This window comes from Takifugu rubripes, chromosome 19 (genome assembly GCF_901000725.2).
Source record: "Takifugu rubripes chromosome 19, fTakRub1.2, whole genome shotgun sequence".
Taxonomy (NCBI): domain Eukaryota; kingdom Metazoa; phylum Chordata; class Actinopteri; order Tetraodontiformes; family Tetraodontidae; genus Takifugu; species Takifugu rubripes.
Genome location: NC_042303.1, coordinates 15,715,783 through 15,730,648, shown reverse-complemented (window position 1 = coordinate 15,730,648; position 14,866 = coordinate 15,715,783). Strand labels below are relative to the sequence as shown.

Below are 14,866 nucleotides of genomic sequence, written 5' to 3'. Positions count from 1 at the left end.
CTCTGGATGTGAATTTACTGCTGTAATCAAAGACGCTGCCTTCATGCTCCGCTTGTTCAGACAGAATTCATTAAGCGCCCGTTAAATTTGAGGACTTGATTGGATTTAAATCTGAGTTCCTGTTCAAAACTTTTATCTTTATGTTCTTTTGCACTCCTGCATGTGTGAGATCTGCTGATCCAGGTGTTCTCGTGCTGTAAAAACAGCCTTTAACGTTGATGTTCTGCAGTGATACGTGTCTCTGTGGGTCCTGTTTACTCTCAGCCCATCTAACAGGGAGAGAACAACAACACCGCATGTTTGAAGCCTATATTCTGTGAATTCTGGAGATTCTAGGAAACCCCGTCAACAGCAGGCAGCCACACAAAGCTCTCTTCTTCCTCCTCTTCATCATCATCATTATCAGGCTGATGATAATAGATCCTTATAATGGAAGCCACAACTGATGATTCATAGTTAAAAAGAAAAATGATGATCCATATTGACTGCATATAATACCTCTGTTTTGAAAGCACTGCACACACACATGTGCACACACACACACATGCACACACACACACACATGCACACAGATTTCATCATAAGCAATGATAATGCATCAGCGTAGTGATACAGTATAGATGAACCTGCCTGGCATGGTAACCCATGTTGCCATGGTAACGGTGTTAAAGGCTGGGATTGGCAGAGGGTTCCTGGATGGTTTTTTTGAAGGTGAACTTTCACTCAGGGCACCCGAGCTGCACGTGGATTCAACGGCGGACACTTTAACAAAAGACTTTTATTCAGAGCTCAGACAGCCTCTCTGGGGTTAAAAGCAGGTTGTAAGAAACGTGTTTCAGTTTCTGACATATTGAATTGAGGCATTTGCTAAATGACTGCATTAGTTTAGTCTGTTGATACTATAAATCTGTGGCTAACAGACATTTTTACACAAAATTATAATGTAAAAAGTATAGAAAACAGTCTGTAATATTCCTACTCATCCTAACCTGAGGGCGACGTACGTGGGATTAGCTGTTACGTAAGACAGTCAGGGAGAGCCCCTCACTCTAGTGTTTCAGGACCCAGAGTGACGTGGGTTATATTGGATTACTGTTAGGTTTGGCCTCCCGGCGTCAGAAAACCACTATTTGTCAGTCTGGGTCAATAGACTTTAAGGGAGCTTTAGGAGGGGCCCCACGCTTTATGTTGCCCTTTTGTTCAGCGAAGGTTCTCCGTGTTTTAGAAAACAAACTTTAAAAGCGTGATGGAAACCCACACCTGCTGAGTCGCTGGACTTTCAGATAATGCAGTTAGTAGTTTAGACAAATGCAGCACGAAGGTTTTGGTGTTTTAAAATGTTAGTCGAGGGAACAGCACAAGCTTTTATTAACTTTTGGCTCCTCTTGAGTGGAGATCCAGTGACCTGTTTTGTGAACTTTTCTAGTGCTGTTTCTGTTTCTCACAGACAGAAAATGATGGTTCCAGTTAAAACAGAACCATTCTTGACAATCTACAGCTGTAAGACTTAATAATGGATGGGAGCAGTCATGTTAAGATAGATTCCCACACACCCAGTCAGGCAAAGGGGGAAGTTTTCAACCTTCAAAGGGTTAAATCAAGGACAGGAGACTGAATATTAGGGATCTACATTCAAGGTTGTCCTCTTCTTCTCCTCTTTCTCTTATAGTGATGATGGCATCCCCATAATGCAACAGTTTGAAGATCTGTCTCTGAGATAACGCTCATCTGGCGTTCCCTCAGTGGACTCAGCGAGAGTCGCTGTGTAGAGACTAACGTGCCGTGATCTCACAACGTGAGCAGATGGTCCAAACCGCTGCCTCCGAGCAAACAGCCGGTGCGCGAGCAGGTGATGTCGGAACGATTGTCCATGATGGCGACACGCAGCAAAAACCCCAGAGTGAAACCAAACAGCACACAGAAATCTGACCTTGGGGCATCATTTGAGTGTGTATGTGTGTGTGTGTGTATTTCTGGGTGTTACTCTGTGAGTTCTCTCCCCAACAGTTCACATCTAAATTCAGTTTACCAGCAGGAGATGACATTATATTAATAAATGTTTGTCATGTCATCTTAATTACTGGATCCATGATGTAATCAGAGTCACATATGATTATTTAGATCTAAACTGATGCTAAAAAAATACCAAAACCTCTCAGTGGCCACATATTAATTACAGTGAAGTGTGTTTTTTTTTTTTTTTTGAATTTATAAAGCCTGGTTGAATCATTTTGTTATTTTATTATGAGAAAAAGTTTAGTATATTCAGGCTTAACAAGATCAGACTTTACTCCCCAAACAAAATGAAATTTTCTACTCAGTGAGAAGATTGAGGCCCTTGTTGGTTTGTGACCATAAATGCTTTTATCATTGATCTGCTGCTGATGTATATATATATAAAAAACCCGATACAGAGGATATTATATCCTGTGGCGGGGTTGCATAAACATGCATCCATGGCGCCTCTGCTTGTGCAGGGGGAGGGGTGGTGTAGGGCTCTTTTGTCAGGTGTCTGGCTGGGTTTAGGGCAGTCTGGCTGAAGGTCACCCCAAGGACGATGCAGCAATGCTGCATTTAATAGCAATTTAGCTAAAGGTGTTTAGCCCAACGCCAACCCGGTGAGTCAAGGCAGATGACCGTCCACCTCTGGCTATGACCTGTCTGAGGTTTCAGCCTCTGAAAGGAACGTTTTTCTCACCTCTCTTCCTACGGGGAGCTTTGGGCCGCTCTAAGGGGATCAAAACCTGATAAGTATTTGGTGCTGACCAGCTCTCCACGATGTTATGCATTAATGCTGCTAATCAAAAGTGTCGTACTTACATGTCCAGTTCGTCCCTCTGTCCCAGACACGACGGCTTTGTCTTGGCTCGACCCTCTGGGGAGGGGGGCAGACTTTGTGTTTCGCTGCATATCAAGTAACAGATTCTCCTACTCTTTTCATCGGCTTGCAGTAAAGACAAACAATGAAAGTTTTTGGAAGTTTGCTCCCCCAGATGGTATGAAGATACACTTCATAATGTCTGTGTTTATTCAGCCACCAGCTTTTATTAGCCAGGCAGGCCTGGGGGATTAAATTGTGTAGAATGCAGAAGACACAGAAAAACAACCCATGAAAACCGCTGCGATTAGGAAATCAAGTCATCGATAACCACCGTCAGCAGCCAGCTTTAAACACACATTCCTCTGTAACCTTCAATGTGGGACTCTCTGATGTACCAGTCGGCATAATTCTGCCTTAGGTAAAGAGGAGCCGAATGACTAATTAAAAACGTGCTATATTTAACCCTGCAGTAAGCAAGTGTGGTTCCAGGAGCACCGAGAGATTCGAGTGAATCCAACAATCATGTGAGGAGACACTTTGTGGGTCTCCGTCGATCTCCTGAGGATCTCGCTGAGGCTCACGTGGCTCTCAGATCTTGAGTAATTGCTGAAACAGGAACTCCAGGCAGGAAGGTGCGTCTAAAAAAACCCGACTGTCGAACGAAAGACAGCACAGTTGTGGGAATATCTCTGAGTTTTTGCATCCATTAAGCACATCTATGGCTTCTTTCTTACTGAAAAATCCTGCTAACCAAAAGCCCACACATCTCTCCTGTGGCGCCGACCAGTTAAATGTTAAATTTGATGGAATTGATTGTGTTAAAATATCTGGTTTCACAGCAAAATGTCGTACAATAGAACAGTATGATGCCAAAAGACTGGGATTACAGGATTACTAATGGTGCCTTCAGGTGCAGCTCAGACCTGTTGGCTGCTATCCAGTTGCACCAATCAAAATATTAACTGACACAACCCAGAAGAAGTTGCTTGCAGGGCGGCTGTGGCGGGGGGGACACAACGTCCACCCGCCATACCTGCATACTGATGAAGGATACGCAGCATTTACAGAAAATATCAATACATTTCAAATTCTAACCCAACTTGTTGATGATTTATTGATTGATTTTGGGACATTTTTTGATGATTTTTGCTTCTTGGGATGACTCTAAACACTAATGTAATGGCGGCCCAATTTACCTGAGTCAGTTTCAGTCCTTTTACTGTGCAGAAAACGGAACAAAATAATTAAAATGTGTCCGCTCTTGATTAGCTTCATAAAAAGCATCGCTGTTATACATTTGCATGTTTGCTTGGGCTCAGTAAAATAAGCCGTACAAACCGATACTGGTACAACAGCATGCTCCTAAACTGGGAGTTGTTATTGTGCTGGTCTCCTATCCTTATAGAATGGCGGCGTGTTAGTCTACAAGGAGTAGGTGTGTCGCGTCCAGGCCTCCTGTGTGAACAGTAAATGGCACATTAAAGAAAGTTCTGCTGCAGGCTCGCATATCACCTTTCTTTTTATTGTCCCCAGACTGATATTTGATTATGTTTCTCCGTGAGGGGACAGATTTGACGGCCTTTGCTGTGAGACGCCTTTGTGCCGCTGCTCCAGCAGAAAATATATTTATGTAAACAGTACCGACGAAACCTGGCGGGATATGGTTTCAACCCTGAGTCTGACCCAGGGGGATTTCTTTTACCGCTTTCATGCTGTCCTCTGATCTCGCAACTTTACACCCGCTGCGAGAACAACACATGCAAATGTTCTCAAGTTCTTTATTTTGAATTTATATCGATTTTAAGATTTTTTTTTGGGGGGGGGGGGGGGGTGATGATCTAGGCTCCCTTCTTTCATTTGAGACGTCTCAGCATTTGACAGCGGTTCTCTGGATAAACCAATAGATGCGTTATCTGGGGTCATTGTCTTCTGGAGTGGAAAGGCTATTGTGATGTGGTTTACGTTGTGGGAAAGGTCGTGTTTTAACCCCAAATCATTTATGTGTGTAACCCAAACCTTGTAGCCTCTTTCTGTTGCATGAACTCAACAAAGTGGCTCAGAGTAGCGCGGCTGCCGCGGTAAAATGAAGGGCATGTTTAAAAATGAAAGCTGCGGGTGAAAGATCTGGACACGGCCCACTCAGAAACAACACTGCGCTGAGTGTGAGGGCTTCCTGACAGACGCAATGGCTTCAGGGCTAAAGTCCCCCATCTGTTGTGCTCATGGGCATCGCTTTAGTCTAAACTTAACCACAGAAGAGACCGCTTTTATTTGATTTTAAATCCCCCTTTATTGTCGTCCACATCATGGATAGAAGTAAACATATATGTCGAGTTTATGTCCTCTGAACTGAAAACTACTTTCAACTACACTTGAAAACTGATTTCAAGCCACCAGTGTGCGCAAAACTTGGGAGGTGTTCTGTAGCAGAGGGAGGTGCCGAGACACCTTTAGAGCAGCGCTGAGGTACCCTTGAGCAAGATACCGAACCCCCAAATGCTCACAGAGGTGAGCTGGAAACTCATTCCGGGGTGTACCTGCCTTCCCACATATGTAGTGGACAGGCTGCAGCACCTTCTCCATGACCCCGAAAAGGAGATCAAGAAAAAAAAAATCAGAGGGTTTTAATGGGCTGTTTCATTTGAAACCTTAACATGTTATTTGTTAAATTAGAAATTACACAAAACTGCACAGTAAGACAGCAAATGTTGCCAACTCTTATAGTTTACGTGGTTCATCTTAAAAAATGTGGATACATTTGAAGAGATTTTAAAGCGGCGAGTCAATAGCAGTTTACTGTTGTTACACCTGATTGTCTGGAGTAAAATCAGATTTTCATTAAAACTGTAATTTAGCACCCATTGTTCCCCAGGGCACAGTAAAGTGTGGCCCACCGCTCCTGTGGATGGGATGGATACAGAGGTCACATTCACTATCAGTATTTGGTGTGTGTGTGTGTGTGTGTGAATATAGTTCTCTCTTTCTTTCTTTTTTAAAAGCAGTGGCTCATTTTTAAATGTGTGTTTAATGTCCTTGAAAAAAACCAACAGGCCACTTCTTGTGCACATTCTTCTTTTCTCATCATCGACTGGCTGTGGCTTCACACACACACACACGCACACACGCACACACGCACACACACACACACACACACCTATGAAACACTGCCATCCTCTGGCAAAGCTCGGATCAGGTAGACAAGCCGAGAACCCGACCCAAGCAATCAGAATATTTGTGCAAATTGCTCGGCTTGGTGCCCTGCTCTGTCTTGTGGTGGCGCACAAACGGCGTTTTTCAGGGGCCAGTGCGCGTAAACGCGGATCACCGTGTGTTTGATTGCATCTAGATCCCGGAGAGCGGAGCACTGCTGCGACTCCGAACGGATGCTCCTCCGGGTTGCACCAGAAACCCCCGCACGGCTCCTTCGCCAGGTCTCCCCGGGATCGGTGTTTTGCGTCGCTCTCCTCGTTACATCCCCACCTCAGATTTTGCGTGCGACGGATTCATCCGATCGAAACCAGCGGGCGCTTCACAGCTTTGTAGTGCGCGCGCCTCCATTTTCAAAGCAATACGCACACAGAAGAAATTTTAAATGATGTTGCCGAAGCTGCGCAAGGGCGATTAAGGTTATTATTCCGGATTTCTTTTTCTTTTTTCGTTGCGCTCTTGGCGAAAGCGCACACGTGTCTTCGGCTCAGTCAGATTGGCATCAGCAGATTGTTTTTCTCTGTTGCCTCCTCTTTTGTTTGGTGTAGACAGCCAAGTTCACGCTTGGCGACGTCATTTACATTTTCTTTCTCGGTGCGCCCGGGTGATAAAGACGCATTTGGAGATGTCAGAAGTGCTGCCTTTCAACGAAGACAAAATGAGCCACTATGGAAACGAGGGCGAGGAGGGCCACCTTTCCTTCACCTGTCGTCTTCAAGACACCAACAACTTCTTCAACGGCTCACAGAATAAACGCCCGCCCAAACTCGGACAGATAGGCAGAAGCAAACGGGGTAATTATATAATTAAGGTGTTTTGCTTATTTGGGAATTGTGCTTATTGTCGCATCCCAAACAAATTGTGTCTGTTCCTCTCTTGCACATATATGATCTGTCGTTTGCCTGTGTGGATGTGTTCTGTTTGCATTGCAACACAACTTGGATAGCAGTGCTGTTAAATTCCCCGTCAATGCTGCAAAACAGAGTTGTGCTGGATGCCTCCTCCCCACTGAAGGACTGGGATGACTGGGATTTCTGTGCTGTGCCGTCGTGATTCCTGTGTTTGCATGACCAAATCGGGCTGTTTGTGTGATTGTCGGCTTTTTTGCATTTGAGATAACACCATGGCACACAAACACACACACACACACAGTTGCTTGTACTGTAAGCACAGACACAACATACGTTGGCAAACATGGCATGCACGTATGGATTGCACCTGGATGACGAGGAGAAATTCCGCTGTGTTCACACACGCACACATGCATATACATGCGCCGGCACAGTTGTGCATGGGTTGTGAGCTTTGACATTCTCCTTTTCTTGGTGGTGAATTTTCCAGACGTCACCCCGGGATGAGCCCCTCTCATTAACGCTCTCCCCTGTCATCCACAGTTGTAATTGAGGATGAGAATGGCGACGACGAAGCACTGAAAAATGGAACAGAGAAGACCCCGGCGGAGGCTTAGAGCACTTGCCCCCACCCCCTCCCCCCCGTAAAGACACTTGAAATTTTTTATGGCGATATTTACCAGTTTAAGTCCAAAGACACTGTATATACGCACTTTTTCTCATGTGGCAGCAAGCAGCACTTCCACACTCTCCACACCCAGTCAGCCATCCGGGTGACTCCGACTGGCTGGGTGATGGGGGGGGGTTGGGGGTGGCGGTGGCAACCCCGGGTAGACCCCCCCTCTCAAAGACACGCACACACAGAAACACAGAGGCACACACACCCGCCCTTGATTATAGGGATTCGCCATAGCTTCAAAAGAATGAGGAGGTGATGAGGGAGGGGGATAAGGGTGAGGAGGGAGGCGATGCTGTCGAACTGCAGAAATCAGGGACAGGGAGCAGAAATAAAAGCAGCGTAAAACTAAAGCACACACTTGTATATCTTATCAGTCAAAGCATCGTCCTGTCTGCGCTCCATCTTGACCGAATGACTCAGAGTGTAAATAGGAGAGTAGCCTGTATTTTCTTGCACAAACTGAGCACCTGTGAACCGTTTTGTTTTGTGTCCAATACTTAATTTAGGGATCATTTGAGATGCGTCTTCTGCCGTGACTAAAGGCCAGAGAGAGTGTTTTTGTACACGGGGTAACTGAGTGAATGAGGCCGACTCTTTTCCACATAATTCTGGATGTTGCTCGGATGTTTCTGCTATTTGCAGCTCAGTTGTCCTTTCTATACCATGTACCTCCCACCTGCGTGTAAGCCTCTCGGGCGTTCGCCTGGACGTGCTGATACTGTAACTTGACTATACACGCCCTATTGATAAACTATTTATATTGCATTGTGCGTTATTGTGTGTGCCAAAATCCCACGAGGGACAAAGTTGTTCTCTTTTTTTGTGCTTTGTACTTTTACTCATGCGATTCAGTCGATTTCTTAAGTTGCCATTTGTTTTTTTTTGGGGGGGGGGCTCTTTCTTAAAACAGAAACTCATGCATGGCAGATGTCATCGTGCATGCACGGCAGAAGTTCTGAAACTCTTGTGTACTCGTGAAGCACCTCGTTACAGCTTTGAATGACAAACCTCGATAATTCTGCGTCGTATTGTACGATTCGCACCGATTTGTACAGTGGGCTAATATCTTGTAATAAAGATTCTGAGTACTATTTATTGTTTAGTGTTGTGGTTTACATAAAGAATAATGTATTCAATGTTGCTTTATGTTTTTAAAGCATTTTAAAACTATAGCAAAATAAAATTCTAGTTTTGTATCAGAAAGGTCAATATGATAGCAAAAGGTCATATGAGCAAATGATGCCATGAATATGAAATTTGAGATCCACATGTTTTATTGTTAAGAGTTGAGGCTCTCGGCGTGGACAGATGTGCAGCAGACCTGATGTCCAAATGTACACCTGTCTCCCAATGCAATAAATGTCTGTTTGCATCCCGAACCTCCGCTCCTCTCTTTAATCAAGCCCTCCCGTTTAACTGCCAGAGATGTAAATGGTGCAATACCGCCGAGCCCTGATGAGACGTGACATTTCCAACTCTGCACTGGCGACTAAATGATTCATGTCGTGTGATGCGCCTCTGTACAGCATCCTAAAGCCTGGGCTGCTGGGAATGCATACATGCAGCGAGCACGTCTGCTCCGGCTCCAACTGCAGGCGAGCCCAACATATTGCGAGTCTCCCTCCCACCCCGGTCTTGACAGACATGAAAGGGGCTGCCTGGGCTGGGTACCATGGTAACAGATGCACCTTGCACTCAGTGGCTGCTGCGGTGGGTTTTTGGTGCAGAACAGTGTTCCCTGAACCTCGGCTCGATACCATCGCCGTCTTTAATGGAATGTTGTCTATTCTCTTATCTCTTCTCTCAAGACCCCCCCCCCCCCCCCCAATTCACTCTGTGGTATGACCGCATTATCCTGCCAAAGTAGTCCCCTCTTCCAAGATGGCAGTCAACCACGAGGATGGCGTTGAATGCAGCCTGTCGCCCCACACAGAGCGAGAGGATGTTGCATTCGTGGAGTTATGGTCGATGGTTTTGTGCGTGTTTTTGTATTATGGCTCAAAACGTTGCAGAGAAAATTGATGTGTGCGCTGGTTCTGATCCGAATAATCAGTATTTACATGGCACAGGGGCTACAACCCAACATCCTTCCTTACATTGTGTGTGTGTTGCATATGGAGCAGCATTTCTGTAGCTGCCCAATGATGATTGTTTGAAGTGGTGGAAATATTTAGCTGTTCAAATGCAGCTGTGCCTTATATGGCTTGATGTGAAGATGTACTTTACATCAGGTCTATACTTTTCTCCTGGCCAAATTATGTAATATTACACCCGTAGTAAGTCACAGCTGGGCGGCTGCAGATGTGACTCATACTGCAAGAGTTTAATATAAATCTAATATTGTTGAATTTACGATAAGAGTGAGGACTGATTCTATCCGAGGGAAGGGTTAAAGAAACACACATAAAGTGGATCTGGAGGTTTTGTGTTCCAATGTCATCATATCACACAGTGAATCCAAAGAATACTTCGTCGTATCGTTGATTTAAAAGTATTCAAATGATCCTCTTTAACTTCGACACATTAACGACAGAAAGCAGCATCAAAGTAAGAAGCTTTGGTTTATTAAAATATAGGAGGCAGTAAAAACACAGTTAATCCATCAAATGAGCGGGGGTCAGAGAAATGTCCAAACAGGTACAAAACAGGACCAGAAAGCTGCTAAAAACAAATGCATACAGCTGTTTAAGTGTTGCCTGGGCAACCCCATCTGAGGCGTTTCTCCACTCCACAGATGATCTTGGGTGTCCAACACTCCTTCCATTCCAATAAAGAATAGTTTTCCCCATCACTTGTTACAAGACTGAACACATAATCCATCATAATCATCTTTTCGTCCTTTTATAATCTTAAACGAATCCCAAGTCATCTGCAAGATTCTGTCCTCCAAAGTGTTAGATTTCCTTGATATTTTGTCAATCAGGACGTTCTCGAAGGTCGACCTCTGTCCCCGCCACCCTGGCTCTTCAATGGTCATGCTGCTGGCTGCTATAAGCCTGAATAATAACTGTACGGCAGCATTTACTTGGGAATATTTTACATATCACCACTACCTTGACTAAAACTGCCAGTGCAGGGCATGATTTTATGTGCACCTGGGGTGTTTCCACCTCTACGTGATATTGCACAGACCATTTGGGGAAATTTGCTTTCACAAATTTGCGGCCATCTGGCAGTCCCTGACGAGCGGAGCAAAGGCACATATTTACCGACATCTTTGGCTGGCGACGTGTGAAATATGTCAGAGACGCGCGGAGCCATTTGGACCGAGACTGCAGATTGTGTCGCAGTGATGTGCGCATCAGGCTGCAGCACAGGCACGGTGTAGTGTGCACGGCAATAATTCTGAGGAGCAGTAACAACAAAGTAGATCTAATAAGCTTCCCTCTCAAGAAAACACAGGCCTCTGGGTCTATAAAACTTTTTTATGCACCTTTTACAGCCACATCACAGCTGTGACATCAGTCAATGCAGCAGTTTCAGCACCTGATGTTAGTCTATGGACATTACACACATCCTTTTCTAGCTTTAGATTCCTCACTTCTTTAGTTATGGGCTCTGCATTAAGCATATTTTGTACACTGGTTATAATTTGATATCACTTCTGTGCAGGATTCATGAGCTGGTTGTCTATCCTGGAATGCACCCCGAACACCCAGCTCACTAACACAAGAGAGAAGAAACAACACTCTGCAGGCTTCGTGAAAGCCTGCAACACACGTTAACACGTACATTACTCACACTCCCGCCTCACTCGGGACCTCCTCTGGACTTGTGACTTTGACCTGTGTGTCCTCGCGGGGGAACACACTGAGCCTCCCCTCTGGAAGACTAGAGTCCGCAACACGGATCCACCTGCTTGCGGTGAGGTGCTAAATACGACACACAAATGAGTATTTGTTTTCATTCCACTGCATATTTTATCCTCATCTGTCTGTGTGGAAATGTGCAGCTCAATGTATTCAAATGTTGGCATTTGTAGGTATAGATGGTTGTAATGTTTTTTTGTTTTCATTGCCTACTCGGGACTCCCTTGTCAGGGCCATTAATTGTAATGGGGACTAAAGACCTGTCCCAATAAATGCTGAGAATGGAGATTCGATTAGCTGCAATGCCTTATCCTGTGCAAATCTCTCTCTCTCTCTCCCTCTCCCTCTCTCTCTCTCTCTCTCTCTCTCTCTCTCTGTGTTTGTGTGTGTGTAGGATAAATTGGCAGTGGGATCAGGTATCTGCTGGCAATTCACAAGGACATGAAGACAGAAAAGGGAGCTGCAGTCCTGGTCAGGAAAAACAACAACCCTCAAGACGCCACACCGCTGAAAACCCCAAAGCCCCTAAATTAAATTGCTGAAGCACGGACTGCTTGACCACCTTCAGTATGATGGCAAAGCTCGCCGCTACAGCCGAATGTGTTTCCGGAGATGACGTCAATCTCAAATTTCGGGTTTGACTTCAAGTAAACTAAAATAAGCAGAACCTCGTGGGTTCTCTATGATGAAAGAAGGGGTAAGAGTCCAGGTTGAACAGATGGTCCCCTCAGAATGATAAAAAGGGTCTCGCAGCAGACAAAGACGGGGACGACGACACGGTCACTTTAAACAGCATCTCAACAGAAAGAGGCAGTGATGCAGATTCAGGAGAGAAGGGGCGAAAAGAGATGGCTAAACAAAAGTGAGAGTACAGGAAGAGACCAAGGCTCAATATGATGAAATGAATGCCAGAGAGAAACAGTTCAGACCTGCCAGATGGTTTCTATAGCAACCACATCCTTAGTCTCTGAGAGAGAGAGCGAGAGAGAGAAAGCGAAAGAGAGAGAGAGAGAGAGTGAGACGTCTGAAAGAGACAGTTTTTACATTTTTTGGTGCAGTGGCATCACAGCCAAAGTTAAACGTGTACAGTCGCTTATAGAACCTCACGATGTCGTCGATCGCACATATATCGCCCGCATCTTTCGGATCAGACAAGCATTTGCGGCGCTTCCTTCTCAGGGTCACGAGCAGTTCAAGACACCAGCGGGAGTCTTTGGCTGTTGACTGCTGTGTTTCACCTTTGATCATGTCTTGGGAACATACCACACCCTCTATGTGCCAATCTTCAGGGTTTATGTTATGTGTGTGTGTGTGAGTGTGTGTGTGTGTGTGTGTGTGTGTGTGTGTGTGTGTGTGTGTGTGTGTGTGTGTGTTGCTGTAAATGCGAAAATACTGCATGGCTGCATCAGAAACAGCGCACTGCATATTCATACGCACAGACGTTCCTTTTCCCAATCACACCTGAAACAAGTGAAACTCCCATTCGGAAACACACAAGAGAATCTGCGTTCTCACCCATGCACGCACGGTCTGCACACACATTGGCAGGCATTGGTAGACAACAGCCAGGGAAATATCCAAACTGGAATGCACGATAAAGAGAGGCGCTTGTGCCCCCCCCAGCTAATCTCATGCATGGAGATCATTTTCAAAACAAAATGGTGGACCACCTCTCAGTGGAGTGGGTCTTTGTGGGGCCCCAGGGGCAGGATGGCATGTAACTGTGTACGCGTTCTTCCTGAATAAAAGATGCTGACCTAGATGGAAATCCGCCATTGGTCATTTAATTTGTTCTACATGTGTGATTGGCTGGTACCCAAATGCTGTCCGGTCGCCTGTTACTGGTCACTGGTCGTGCGGGTCCAAATGGTCGCACAGAACCATCAGAGTAAAGGTACAAAATGAACGTTCTAAAGAAATAAACCTATTGTTCTTCTGCTTCACGTCAGTGTTGTCGCGGTGGTTCTATTACAACAAGATGCTGGAGTTTTCAGCCCTGTGATTCTGGTACTCCTTGTCCAAAAGGTGGACTGATTAAAGAAAGTGTGAGATCATTTTAAGCCGTGCACATTATGCAGCTCACTGATTCAGACTGGATTCATGCCACGTGCCAGCCCAGACCATGTGGGACCAAGCATGCTACATATATCTGCAGGTCTGTGAGCATGAATGAGCCTGGCTGAAAGGGTGTTTTGTATCAACATTGTGTTGAGGCCTTCTACATTATTGATATGCAATTTGACTGCCTGCCATTAATAAATAATTGAGCGATTGAAAATTGCTCTGGCGGCTTTGAAGGCAACGGCCGCGTTGACTCGTCAACGACTGCTGAACTCCAAATTGTTTATCGTTTTCCAGGTTTTCCAAAGGACTCCAGGCTAGCCAGGCCCCCTTGTTGCGTAATCTTCCAGCTGTTAATGGAGTGCATCAGTAGGGTTAACCTTGGAGGAGGCAGGTGAGCTGATCCAGATGTTTGCTGCTCTGCCAGCCTGGAACTTTTACTCCAAATATAAGCACAGTCACTTCTCCAAATAAAACATTTGTTTCACTGATGCGGTTTCTTCTGAAGTACATTTGAGGTTTTGACACATGATTTTGGTTTTTTCCAGACAGGTTTAGTGACATATATTACTCAAAAAGGCTGTTTTTGTGGGAGATAATGGCCTTTAGTTGTAGCAGGGGTCTTTAACTCTGTAGTCAGCGAGTGGTTTCATGCACATTGAAATTCCTTGGTGATGTCCACTCTGCACCATCAGCCTGGCTGGCTAAGCCTCAGGAATATCAACCAGCTGTCAGCTCTCTAATTCTGTCTCCCTCCTTCCTGCCATCGACCTCACGTCCTCCGTCTTTCTTGTTGACAGTGCACGGTGGTGTAATTATTTAATTCTAATATAGATATACAAGTACTGCTTTAGTGGTTGTTTGTTTTATTATTGGTTCAGTCTGGAGGATCCAGAGAATTCATTTTAATAACTTCTACCAGAAAAAAGTAGAGAAAGGATGTCTGAAAACAATTTATTCCCCCCCCCCCCCCCCCACCTTCCTCTCTGTCTCTCTCGGTCTCTGTCTCTCTCTGTGAGTGGACATGATTAAGAGATGATGGACAACCTGAAAACTGCCATGTCAGAGGCAGCGTGGATGAAGTCCAACTGTTCTGCTGTTGTCACCTCTGTCGTCATCAGAGCCGACGGTGAAACAGGAAAATGAAAAATGTGCCAGAAAAGGAATTTATTCTTAATGTTGGGAGTTAAATGAGGAAGCGAGGAGGTTAATTGGACTCTGCTTTGTTCGATTCAGCATGTTTGTCTATACTATGTATATGCACAAGAAGATGACAGAATGCTAAATGTTATTTTTATGTGGACATTTTGCTGCATGTTGGAACAGAATAGTTTTTAAGATTAAATTAATAACCACAAACTTTGTAAACAGATTAATACTTTTGGAGGAAAAAAGTTATCTAAGAAAATGTTTCATTGTTTTAATTCAACTGTAAGTC

General features: G+C 44.9%; 1 protein-coding gene across 1 annotated transcript; it reads left to right on the top strand.

Annotated features, from left to right (window-relative positions):
- Positions 1–5,990: 5,990 nt before the first annotated feature.
- Positions 5,991–8,937, top strand: camk2n1a (calcium/calmodulin dependent protein kinase II inhibitor 1a). The gene is made up of 2 exons (XM_003973641.3): positions 5,991–6,822; positions 7,423–8,937. Exons 1-2 carry the CDS (start codon positions 6,654–6,656, stop codon positions 7,494–7,496), a joined length of 243 nt encoding a protein of 80 aa, XP_003973690.2. The 5' UTR covers positions 5,991–6,653; the 3' UTR covers positions 7,497–8,937.
- The last annotated feature ends 5,929 nt before the right edge of the window (positions 8,938–14,866 follow it).

What these genes read in the sequence shown, in the direction of transcription:
- camk2n1a (XM_003973641.3), top strand. Translation starts at nt 6,654, where the DNA reads ATGTCAGAAGTGCTGCCTTTCAACGAAGACAAAATGAGCCACTATGGA. An exon ending in GATAGGCAGAAGCAAACGGG is followed by an intron (nt 6,823 to 7,422) that starts GTAATTATATAA and finishes TGTCATCCACAG; the next exon opens with TTGTAATTGAGGATGAGAAT.